Consider the following 13,327-nt stretch of genomic DNA (forward strand, 5'->3'; position numbering starts at 1 on the left):
TTTGGGGAAGGTAGGTGAGCCACTGCAGCACTGTGCCCCCATTCCTAATCCCTGTAGGCAGACTAGGAGGATACCATGGTCAATGGTATTGAAAGCAACAGAAAATTACAGTTGCACTACTGTTCTGGCTCCACCAAAGGTTGTTAACACGAGCAATCTGATCTTCTCAGTACTGTGTCCAAGCCTGAAATCTGACTGGAAAGGGTCCAGATAAATCCATTTCTACCAGGGCCCTCTTTAATCACAGCTCAATCACCTTCTCAACAACCTTCCCTAAAAAGGAAAGGTTGAAAATGGGATGAAACTTATCCAGTACAGTTGGGGCCTCTTGAACAGACTCACTACCCCCTCCCTCAGTATGGATCCAACTATGTCACCTTCTGGGCAGCCTTCAGCAACCAGGAGGGACATGGATGTGATAAACAGGTGGTCAGGTTAGCAGATCCAAGGATCCTGTTCACCTCCTCAGGAGTTACAGGTTCAAACTCATCTCAGCTACTCACATGAGACCTTGCTTCCATCACCCATTTGGACCTGCCCAGTCATAGTCCAACTTCAGCTGAATCCTAATGACTTTATTTGCTGCTATTCTTCACAGTGATTCCTCAAATGGTCCTGTAATTCATTCCTCCCCAGCAGGGTATGGATCACTTTAAAAAGGGGATCTGGAAGGCTATCTATGGACATGATAAGAGCAGAAAAAGAGTTTTGTAACTCTTATTGCCACAATGTAATTGCTAATATGGGATCTTACTTGTGGTCAGTCAGATTCGCTCTTCATCTTCCTCCAACAGGGCTCTAGACATCTCTTCTGGTGTTTCAGCTCCTAGAGTTCCTCAGAGAACCAAGGAGCACTCCAGGATCAGCAAACAATAAGAGGCTGCATAGTAGCAATCCAATCAAAGGACCCTGTTACATGTCTGTCCCAGGCAGCATTCAAAGCTTCAGCTAAGGTGCCCATCAAATACTCAGGAAAAACTTGAGGCTTCCTCTGGAAGCCAGCAGGGTTTATTAGTTGTCTATGATGGGTTAATCTGACAGGTCCAACTTCCCTGCTGGAGGAGGTAGCACCAGTAGGCCAAAAGCAATTAAAAGAGTTACCTGACCATGGCAATCATAACATCCTCAGCAGCCAAATCACATTGCAACTCCCCTGAAATAAAAACCAGATTTAGTCTGTGTCCTCTGGTACATGTTGGGCTCTCAATTACTTGGATGGGGTCCATGGTTATCAAGGTAGATGTGAACCCCTGAGTTGACCCAGCCTCAACCTCACCTAGGAGGAGACTTGAAGTGCCCAAGGACCACAAGCCTTGGGGGTTCCATACCAACCTGGGGATGGAGTCTAGCAGTTCAGGCATGGATGTCACTGCACAGCAGGGAGGCTAGTATAACAGCAACAAATCTAAGCATTCCCTACAGCCTAGCTTCAACCAGAGAATCTCATCCAGTTACCTGCAGAGCAGGGCCTCTAAAAGTCCATGAGACCTCCTCGATGACAACTGTCATTCCACCCTCTCCCTGGATTCACAGCTATTACTAGACTCGAAACCCAGATGGGTATAATTGCAAGCAGGGCAATCTCCCTCTAAGGTCACCCAAGTCTCGGTTATGCCCACCAGGTTGGTTACCTCATCTACAATGAAAGAGGAAGGTCTTATCACATACCAACCTGGCTCTCTGAATAATTGTTTCCACTATCAAATTATTCTTACTGCTAGATTTTTTTTTTTAACATTGATCTGGAATTTGCCTTCCTGTAACTGGAATCCATTATTTTTTGTCTTATACTCTGGACTGATGGAAAAGATGTTTTAATCTTTATAACAACATTTTAGGATTTAGAAGTCCTCCACTAACTCTACTCTGCTCAAAGTTACGTATTTCCAATTACTTCAGTCTCTCTTCACATGATTTAGTTTCTAGCTCACTGATTCTTCTTCACCTTCTTGGAACCAGTTTGTCTGAATTTAAGGTATGATTAAATTCATACTGAACACAAAGCCCAAAACTGAACACAAAGCCCAAGCTGGGGTCTGATCAACATAGAATAAAGTGAAATTCTTCATACTAAAGTAGTTCTTAATCACTGATTTATATGTTTCTTATACAGAACGTCAGTATTGGGGTTCTGATCTTGAACTCCCTACTATGGCCTTTGAAGAGGTGTTGCATAGTGATGAAAGTGCATACAAGTGGTTGGTTACCCTTAAAAAGGTGGGAATTGTGCTGCTAACAGGAGCTGCTGTTAAACAGGGAGAAATTCTGAAGCTTGGACAACGCATTGGATTCCTTCGCCTCACATTTTATGGGTAAGTTAGTATATTTTGATTTTTGAAAATGATGTGGCTTTGTCTGCCAGATCTTAGCATGTAACACCTTTTGGGGCAGGGGGAAGAATAAATGTATGTAAATATTATGTTACAATTTTCTTCACATTTCTGGTATTAATGCAACCAGATAAGATCCTAGTAGAATAAAGTCATTTCTGTCAGTCCAGAGATAGCTTCAAGTATGTTCAGTATTAAGGTATAATACAAATCATGGTTTAACCTTACAACAGCCAGACAGACAAGAATCATATATTGTTCTGCCTCTTCCAGGACAACTATAAGGAGGGATTTGGAAATTAATTTTAAAAATTCCAATTTTAATTAATGGCACCTTATCAGTTTTGAATGGGACTGGACTTGCTTCCAAAAACTAATTATAGTTTTTGGAAGCAAGGCAACTTCATATCATGATTTGGGAAGTTACCACTAGCAAAAGTTTGAGACATTTTTAATATCCTCATAGCCAACCCGGGAGAAAAGCAGAGAGCAGAGTTTCCTTATCTGAGATAGGATTAACATATCTAGGCTGCAGTAATCCAGATGGCCAATAGATGACAGCAAAAGGATATTTGTTTCCATTTGGTTTTTATCTGAATTTTGGTGTATTAAACCTACAAGTAGAATTACAGTGTGTTTCTATCTTGTTTTTCATGTGAAACAGCGGGAAATTGTGCCTCTGTTTCTTGGCACTTTGCCACTGAAATTTAGCAATATAATTTTGGGAGATCTAGGGGCCATACAAAGGGATTTGTCATTCTCATGATTTGCAGGCTGCTGCACATGATGTAAATCACGGGTTAACCTTTCAGGTGAACCAGTTTTTGGCATAGAATAAACATACATATATTTTTTAACCTGCAATGCTATAGTTAGCAATAGAAAGTTTTAGAATCAGCTTCCCTATAACTCCCAGAATCTCTGATCATTTGCCTTGCTGAATTGAGCGGATGAAAGTTATAACTGAAAGCATTTGGAGGTCCTCAAGTATCATAGCTTAGCAAACTAGCATTTTCGCTTTCCCATTTTGTAACCTGGGTATAATTAAAAAGGATGTACTGTAATTATGGTAAAGTCTGCTTTCTCCCAGTACATGCATATTGGCAGACTAGCCAGTGGTGATAAAAGACACTGTTCATTATTAATAAAATTTGTATCTTCGCTGAAAGCATCAAATCCATCATTCAACCCCTCTACTACCAATAATGGTATTACACTTCAGAAGCCTAACTTCACATAAAACAGATTGTACATCTCTGTTCAAGGCAACAGATTCTGCAACCATGGTGTCTTATCTCTACCTTGTCCATCCTATGTTTCACCTTATCGTTCTTGTTAGTCTTGAAACAGCCTTTAGACATCTGTTCAGAATTTGTGGCTATGGTCAATGTGGGTTACTGGAAGCTTCACTTTAAATGCTGATACTAACCTTCAGAAATGTGACTGTTTAATTCAAACACGCAATAGACACATACTTTCCGGTTTGTTGAAAAATAGGTTTATGCAGCAACACATTTATCATGGTCACAGTCACAAATATATTTAACTCTCTCAGCAGAAGGGCCGTCTGTTGGAGGAGCCAGAAACTGGGGTCTTGTGGAAATTTTGAGAAATTTTTGTGTGAATTTTATTGTCACTTAAAATATTTATACTTTTTCAGGTTCTGCAAGTGGGGAGCCATTTCAGTTAGACAAGCTTGAATTTTTGATGTCTGTAGTAGGACTATCATATCTGAGCTGCAGAAATCCAGATGATGATGATGATGATGATGATGATGATATTTTAATCCCACTTTTTTTCTATATAACTCAAGGGGGCGAAAGTACCTAATACTTCCTCCTCCAATTTTCCCCAGCAACAACCCTGTGACATGAGTTGGGCTGAGAGAGAGTGACTAGCCCAAAGTCACCCAGCTGGCTTTCATGCCTGAGGGAGACCTAGAACTCACAGTCTCCTGTTTTCTAAGCCAGCACCTTAGCCACTATTAGATTACTAGGAGATGGCAGCAAACAGAAAACTCTCTTTATTGACCCCTAGTGGTCATCTGGATTTCTGCCATCCAAATAATAGTAGCCTTTATCTGTGGATTAAACAGTATGCATTAGGTATGTCTGTTTGCCATTTTAGTAAAGTCTCTAAAATCTGCATCTCTAAAAAAGACTCTCACATTACAAGATGAAAATTATTTGGAGAATCCTTATGCAGACTAGCAGATCCCCAGTATTTTCAACTCCTCATTTAAGTACTACTCTCTGTAATAGTGACATTTCTCCAAGTTATGTATTTAATGATCGGCTGAAAAGCCACAAAACCCAGTATATTCAAAGCCTTCCAGCCAACAAAGACTGTTAATATTTTCCCATCTTTTGTTTTAGATAATATCAGTTATTCTTGTTGGAAACAACAACATTTCTTTCTCCTCTGTCTGAAACTCTTAAAAACAAACAGGAGAAAGTGATTACATATACACATTCCTAACCTTGGCTAGAAGATTTACATTCCTTCCAGATTAGAACACAGAAGCAACAATGACTCCCCCCTCCATGATTTTATACAAGGTGACATGGAAGCTCTATTTGGGTATGCAGCATTGATTTAGCCAATCTTACCCAAATTGGCACCCTGCACATGTGCTGTAGGAGACAAAATTCCTAGACAGTACAGGGGTTGAGAATGCAGGTTGGTTGTTTTCTTGCACATGTTTCATTATCCGACCAGGTAACTTCTTCAGTGCTAGAAGGGAGTGGGGTTTTCTCTCTGTTTATATGCAGTAGCTTGCCCTGTCAGTGTTGGAGGGGGTGTTGTTTATTTCTTGGTAGTTCCTAGATTAGGCTGTTGTTTACTGCTTGACTGTGTCTGAGTTGGTAGGGAAGAAGAAAACAACAACACGCGACCCTTCCTGGATATCCACATCAGCAGAGGAAATGAGGCAGATTAGAAACACAAATCTGATGAAAATCAACTTACTCTAACCAAGTGCTCCATTACCAAAGTAACAACCCAACCTCCCACAAGAGGAGCTGTGTAAGGACATTATTCAGACAAGTACAAACGCATTGCAGCAACCCAGAACAGCAGAAAAAGGAACCAGACCACCTATACAACGTCTTCCAACAAAATGGATACCCACGCAACTTTATCAAAAAGGGCCTGACCACTCAACCCACTACAGCACAACCAACACAAGCTATGAAAAGGATAACCCTGCCATACATCAGAAACATCTCAGAAACAACCAACAGACTATTACAACCACATGGCATCACTGTAGCACACAAACCAACTAAAGCCCTCCAAAAGTAAACCAAAAGACCAGTAGCTCAAGAAGGAAAAACAGGAGTCATCTACAGCATACAGTGTAAGGACTATAACAGCCATCATGTAGGACAGACAGGCAGGAGACCAGCAGAGCGCATCCATGAACACCAACCAGCAGTCAGAAGACACGATGAAAACTCCTTAATCTCACAACACATGGACGGACTCAACCATAGTTTCAACCAAGAAACTATCAGCATCTTAGACCAAGCTAAATCCAAAAATGTGAAGGAATTCCTGGAAATGTGGTATTCAGACAAGTCACCCATCAACAGGCACATAGAGACAAACAACATTTACACACCATTCAAAAGAGACAATAAAATGGAAACAAAAACACCAGAACACCTCCTCACCAGCAATCAACACCCAGATAAGCAGAGATTAACACCAGACAGGCAACCAAGCAGTAAACAACAGCCTAATCTAGGAACTACCAAGAAATAAACAATACCCCCTCTAACACTGACAGGGCAAGCTACTGTATATAAGCAGAGAGCAAACCCCACTTCCTTCTAGCACTGAAGATGTTTCTTAGTGGGGTAATGGAATGCCTGCAAGAAAACAACCAAGCACAGAGAACCCCAAGGACTCCACAGTTCAGCATTGAGCTACATATATTCTCTTCTATTGGTAATGTAGAATTTTCTGTCTCATTTGTCAGGTACTTGCTAATGGAGAGGGAAAGTAGTTGTGAATAATTGAAGGAAAATAGCTACAACTTCATCCCCCTAGGCTGAAATGGTTTGTTATAGACAATAAAAATTGTGGAGTTCTTGGTGGTCTCTGAGCACCAAGAACTCCACAGTTCAACCCTGAGCTACAGATATTCTCTTCTATTGGAACAATAAAGTTTGAAAGTCAGTGCCATTTCTGCGGTCTATGCGGAAAAAACTCTTAACGGTAGAAAATAAGTCATTATCTTCCAGTAGATGATCACTGGCACTGGATATGCCATCTCATATTGCATTTCCATGAAGTTACAGGCTACTTTGAAATACTCTTTTTTTTCTCAGTGGTTTCAGAGTAATCCCAAATCCACTAACTTAAAAAAAAAAAAAACATATTAAGCCAGACCAGTAAACCTAGCACAACAATTTTACTAAGAAAGGCACCCCTATAGTTCTTGCTGTATCCTCCTGTGATATATCACCATATTATTCCCTTGAGTTTAGAGAAAAATATACCATTTATTTTGTTGTTCTATTCTCTCTCTCTCTCTCTCATTCTCTCTCTCTCACACACACGCTTATATATAGAGAGAAAGAACAACTACAAAACAGTTTAACTACTTGGGGTTGAGTTAAGTGACTATGACCAACCAAGTTAAGCCTCACTGAAGTTCCCACAAGACAGTAAGTTAATATTTATTCAATAGAGGAGTTTGTTGGGAGTTAAAAATAGCAAAGCAGTGGTTTGGAAAAGTTATTTCTGCCAACTGACTGTAGTGGATAGTGAATATGTGATGAATTAAACAGGCACAGTTTGGAAGAGGATTAGCCAAGAGGGTGGGGAAGACAAGGGGAGCGAAATGTGCTGAATGAAGTCTGTGTGTGACAGCATAAAGTAAAATGATATGAAAGAGGCTTAAATTTAAAAGTTCCAGGAAGGCGGGGGGGGGTGAAGTCTATTTAAACACTCATAAAACTATATCATTCTGCATATCTCATCCTCAGGTAGAGTGAAAGTTTCAGTTGTATAGTGATTACACAAGTTCATTTCCTTTTGGAGGAAGAAGTTATTGAAAACATTTAGCGTTTCTGTACTGTAACAATGTCATGGGCTTCCAAGGGTTTGATAAACACCATGCCTGTGATTTAGTATCTCTCAAACTATCTTCAGTATGATGAGATTCAGTATTTGGCCCATGCATGACTTTTCTGGCCAAATCCTGTTCCCCTTTGAGTCATTCAGCTGCTATGGATATAAATTAGTTGAGGGTTGCATGCTTGCATAGTTTTTAAGTGTGGCATAGGAGGAAGGCTGACTGGAAGCTTTTTAGATCTGAAGGATGTTTCTCTGGTTTCTGTTATGCTACAGTACTTGACTACCTGCATAACTTAGATGTTTTGCCTGTCTGATGCCCAGTCCAAAAAGTTTTGTTTGCTCAGATTGAATGTCATCAAGGCCAGTAGCTTCACCAGATTTCATATCTTAATCGTGTTTTCTAACTGCATCATTGTAAAAACATCTTTAAAATGCTCACTCTCTTGATGTTCCTGCAGGTTCCTTTTTTCTCTCTCACTTTCTAAATTTGTTTGGAGGTTTGCCATTTAGGAGTAGTACTTGGTGTGCTACTTGATTGGCTGCGGCGTTGTGGTGCTCTTCCATCCTCCCTGGCTCATTGTTCGATTTTCTAATTGTGTTCCAAACTTCCCTGCTGTTGTGGCTCATATCTGTTCTCTCAGTCAGTTCCTGCTCTTTTCTTGTTCTTCAACCAGCACAGCTGCAAGCCTTCTCCAGCAAGTTCCCACAACTTGAAACTTAGCTCCGGTTTCTTGGCTTTTTTCTCTTTCCCTTGCTGTATGTGTCTCCGTTCTAGCAATTTTTGTTATTTTTTTACATTGGCACAAAAGGAAGCTATATAATTCTTAGTTGTGTGGGAACAAATATTTGACTCATTCAGAACATTTTCTGACCTTCCAGGTATTTCCTAGCTATTAGAAAGCACTGGGAGACCAATGATAGTCACATAGGGCTTTGAGTTTTTCAGTCCACACTGAGATATGGGTGATAATAAAGAACAAGCTGTTCTAGTTTCCCCCCACCCCCCTGTGCTGGAGCAAAGCAAAGCAGTCAGGTGAAAATGGAGTGGAAAGTGGAATATGGGCAGTTCTGATTCATATTAAACCAAGATGAGGCTTTATATGATTTTTCTGGCTTAAGGAAATTACAGCTTTCTTGCAATCTGAGAAAAGTGGGCGAATGAGGCGAAAGGAGTTCCCCTCATATTCTTTCTCATCTTTCCTCTTATTCAATTACTCAGAAATCAAAGGCATTTTTATACAATGGCTTTATTGTGCTGTTTCCACTCCCCAGTCCTTCACAGAATTTGGAGCTCACTCACACTGCCTTTAGTTATAGCTGTCTCAGATCACTGAGATTTGAGCCATCAGTGTTCCCTCCAACTGACCCATGGAGAATCCAAATAGTGCTAGTTCCCTACCACCAATTCTGGAGTAACATAAACCTCCTTCTGCAAAATGGCCAATGTCTCTTATTCATGATTTCTGTACATGTGTCTCTGTTGGTAGACAGACAGATGTTGCTATTGAGAAGAAGCTTCATGGCTGCAACGTGCAATTTTATTGCATTTAAAAGCATCTTGCAAGCAGTGAAGGTGAAATTGTAGCATTCTGCCTTTTCTGTGGATTTGTATCTGTGTGCATGACTCAAGATGCAGACAATCAAGTTCTCATTCTTTCACTTCGCTGAGCTTGCAGTCAAATCATTCCACAAAGGATGATTGTGGAAGGCACAGTGATATATTTGATTAATCCTCATTACATAACATTACTCTGAGGTTACAGCATTTGAAAGTTGAAGCATTTCATACTCCCTTTACCTGAAGTTTCAGAAATGCTTCTAAAGACGTAACAACAGACTGCTTTGTGATGAAGAAGATGGCTGGTTTTAAGGAAGAAAAGACACAAGTACTTATGAACATGTACAAACCCTTTCCTGTTTCTAATTAAGCACAATATTTTGTTGTGTTCAAAACTGATTTCTTCCATATGTGAAGATGTTTTCTAATAATCACACCAGAATCTCTTTTACATCTAAGCATTGATTACTAAGCCAGAAATATTTCTAACTGTTAATGTATTTCTCCCTCAAAAATGCAAGCCATTCTTATGGATCTTTTTTAAATGATCTTGTTCTTGAAAGGAATTGATTTATCTTTAAAAATGTTTTAAACAATTATACAATGTTTAGTGTACAGCTGTTATCTGTGTAGCATTCACATCTAAAAGAGAGGCAAATACTATAGAAACTCATAACATTCAAGGGAGCATTCAAATAAGACAAATGTAAAATCTCTTCAAATAATGCAATAATAATAGAAGACTCTATAAATGAAAGGGGCAAAAATGGGACACATAATTAAACCAAATTAATCAATACAAGCACTTTTGCATTATTACTATGAATGTCACTGATCATTGTAGCCTACTAAATCAAAATTCATACTTAATTTCTTAAATTTTGAACAATAAATTGTTTGGGTTTAACTTGTACAAACTGTGATTTATGGTTTAACATGGTGTGTAAAACTAGTGAATTGTGGCTAACTCAATAAATAATGGTTACACAGTTATGGCTTAGTATAAGGCGTGAACTTTATATGTGAGCCAGTTTGGTGTACCGGTTAAGGCATCAGGCTAAAAACTGGAAGTCTATGAGTTTTAGTCCTGCCTTAGGCATGAAGCCAGCTGGGTGACTTTGGGTCAGTCACTCTCTGTCAGCCCTAGGATGAAGTGAGCAAGGGCAAACCACTTCCGAAAATGTTGCCAAGAAAACTCTAATTCAAAGGCATAAATATCCATACATCAAATATGTACAGTACATCCCCTCCTCATTTAGTGTCCGCATTCCATTCCAACAACTTGACTGTTATTCCAAAAGGTCACTAAGCAAACACATGACTGATAGAGAGACATTGCAAAGATCACTGGTTGCTGCCATCTCATTCAGATAGTTCTCTCATACAGTGTCCTGTGCCTGATCTGGTTTTTTGTTTTTTGTTTTTTTGCCCCCTTGCAGGGCGGAGAGCTTGCTTAAACAAGCTACCTCTTCCTGAACTGTTTTACTGCACACCTAAAAAGTGCTAACTGCAAGTTAACAAGCTCAACTCTTAAATAGTTGATTAGAACTCTCCAGCTGTGCTGCTGCCTGAAACTGACCAGACCTTAATCAGTTTCACACTGAAGGCTTTTGTTGTCAGGTACAGGAAATTTGGTCATAAATTGCGAATTGGTTGGAAAATGCATTTTTTTATTACTGTCTATTGCCATCATATTTGCAAATGGTTGCTAACCGAGGTAGTTACTAAAGAAGGAGTGGCTGTATTTTAAATTCATATTGTCAGTCAGGAATTCAAGGCAGCACACAAGACTTCCTTCTTTTTAATTTTTTTTTAAATATAATTTTACTACAGTTTCAAGTACAAACATAAAAGACTAATACAAACTAAGGAAAATATAAAAATAAAAAAGAGAAGTGTAAAGATATAGAAAAAAGAAAGGAAAAAGGAAGATATATAAAATATGACTCCCCCCCCCAGACAAGTATAAACAATTTCAGTAGTTTTACACCTTCTCTAGTATTTCAATTTAAAAAAAAGATCTCTTCTTCCCATATCTCATCCCTTATCAATAATCAAATTGTAAAAACTCATCATTCAATCCTAATCAGCAAAAATCAACATATGTATTTTAACCTTAATCAAAATTATCCATTTTATAATCCAATTTATCACTTTCTCTAAGAAGTAAAGCAAAAGAAATCTCTCCCTTCTTATAACCAGATCTTTAAACCCTTGTCATTCAGTCCTGGTTAAAAAAAAATCCCACTAATAGCTAACAGAAACCACAACATATATTTTAATCCTGGTCAAATAAGTTTACTTTGTAAACCTTCTGTTTACTTTTAAAAAGCTTGATCTTTAATCCTGCCAAATAATGTCCCACAAGTTGATTTCTTATCTTTTTCTCTTTGTCTCCTTTCAGGAACAGCTTCAGTAGTTTCTCTTTGTCTCCTCTCAAAAACACCTTCATTGGTTTAACACATTCCTTTTATAAATCCAAGATAAGAAGGCTTTCCAAGTCACTCTTCTGATTTATTATTTGCATCTCTGCTTTAACTACTATGACATCGGCTGGTTTCATTTGTAGATCCATTTTGACATCTTTTTCGATATCACTCTTATACTCTAGCATTTTTAAATCCATTTTCAGATCCACAGCATCTTCTTCCCTATCACTTTTCTAATCCAGCATTTTTTAACTCCAAATCCACATTCAAATCAATCTCAGTCTCTATTTTATCGAGTAAAATCAGTTGTTCTTCTATATCCTCTGTCATAGTATCAGACAATCTTGTAAGTAATTTCTGACTACATTGTTCTCAAACAGCCTTAATTTCTTCTATAGTCAAATAGTATTGCTCCATTGTATTAATGGATCTCTTCTCCTTTAATTGTAATTGTTTGTTGTCTTTGGTTCCTTCAAGTCCCTTCTTATCATCTGTTTGTTTTCTAGTCAACAAAACTTTCCCACGGGAGGATTTCTTACAACTAATTTCAAAATGTTCATATATTCTTTTATAAATTTGAAAACATCCCACAGGAAGTATTCTTTCAAGTCCATCTAGCCCTTTAACTTTCCAAAATCCACATTCTAGCCTCCCTTTTGCTGTTTTCCAAAAAGTAAATCTTTTCTTTTTAATCCTTACACTTACATGGAGCTTCTTTCATCCAGGGTTGAAGGAGATTCTCCCGGCATAATAAAACTTGCCCTTTGGAAGGTTCTTAACTTCTAAGAAATCAGTAAAAGCAGCTTCCTAAAGTAATTAAGAGAGGAAGTAGGTGAACCCACCATCTTTTTGAAAGGCGCCGAACTATGGGTTAGGCAGAATGGTTTTCCCCTGGTTCCCAGAACTCTTAGACCCACTGGAGATCGCTAATTTATGTTCCCTTCGCAGGAACATAATCATGGCAATTATAGGTGTCTATTATTATAACATACAAAAATGCAGTGCTGAAACTGTTTACACCAAACTGGAGCTGTGTCAATAATTGCAACATATTACTGTATAGCATTGAGTCCAAAAGAGGTGTGTGTGTGTGTGTGTGTGTGTGTGTTTTAATTCTATTTCCTCAAAAGTTTTTTTTTTTTAATTTGCCACCTTCATATTTAATCTTTCCAGTGCACCAGAATGTTACATCAAGTGTTGTATGGACGTTCCCTAAAGTCATGCTTTGTCATGGCCCTGGATGTCATGTCCACATACAGTGTCTTGCAGGAACACTGTACAGATGGATAATTCATTTAGATAATTCATTTAGATGCGCAGGTTGAACATTTCCTTGAACTACATGTCCTATTATTACTAGAATTCAGAAAACTGTTATGTCAAAAGCAATTTTTACAAATGCTACATTTACCAGATGGTTATTGGCCTAGAATGTTTGAAACTTTATACCATCTCTACCTTGTTAAGCACCTTTACTTTAGAAATCTCTAATGTTGTTGCTATGTCTGTATGGAATTTGAAGTGTAATTTTACAACACAGTAGTAAATGCCAGCATTTAAAAATTGTTTCCACGTATGGCATGGCTATCAGAAATTAAAGGTATAATTAATCTCAGATTAGTGTTCACATTGTTTCTCTCCCTCTTGCATGTTAGGAAAACCAGTAAGAGCAGTTTGACAAGTGGTACAAACGACTAAGGGAGATGTGAGCATCCTTTTTCTTTTCAAGCCGAGGCTCGGCACCCTTATGTTGGAGATTCTTTAATTAGATTCTTGTCTGAACAGAAGATTAGACCTTAAAAACCCTAGTATCTTCTACTTCTATGATTCTTGTACATATTATCTGATTCACCTTGAAAAACACAAAAGGAAATGGAGGCAAACACAAACCCTGTAGCTAGTTCTTAATGAGAAATGGAAAGATG

General features: G+C 38.5%; 1 protein-coding gene across 11 annotated transcripts in view; it reads left to right on the forward strand.

Moving 5' to 3' along the window:
• The window catches only part of BBOX1 (gamma-butyrobetaine hydroxylase 1), a 56,638-nt gene that overhangs the window by 25,334 nt on the left and 17,977 nt on the right, over nucleotides 1–13,327 (forward strand). For all 11 annotated transcript variants that reach the window (XR_015797051.1, XR_015797052.1, XR_003086176.2 and 8 more), the window contains one exon: nucleotides 2,114–2,312. Coding sequence is in view for 8 of the 11 variants with exons in the window: in XM_088145842.1 (XP_088001968.1) it covers nucleotides 2,114–2,312 (199 nt within the window). In the remaining 3 variants the exon portion in view is untranslated. The remainder of the gene's footprint in view (nucleotides 1–2,113; nucleotides 2,313–13,327) is intronic.

This window comes from Python bivittatus, unplaced genomic scaffold, assembly GCF_059951505.1.
Source record: "Python bivittatus isolate LINGU-HERP-01145 unplaced genomic scaffold, Pbiv_v1 ctg000480_np1212, whole genome shotgun sequence".
Classification (NCBI taxonomy): Eukaryota; Metazoa; Chordata; class Lepidosauria; order Squamata; family Pythonidae; genus Python; species Python bivittatus.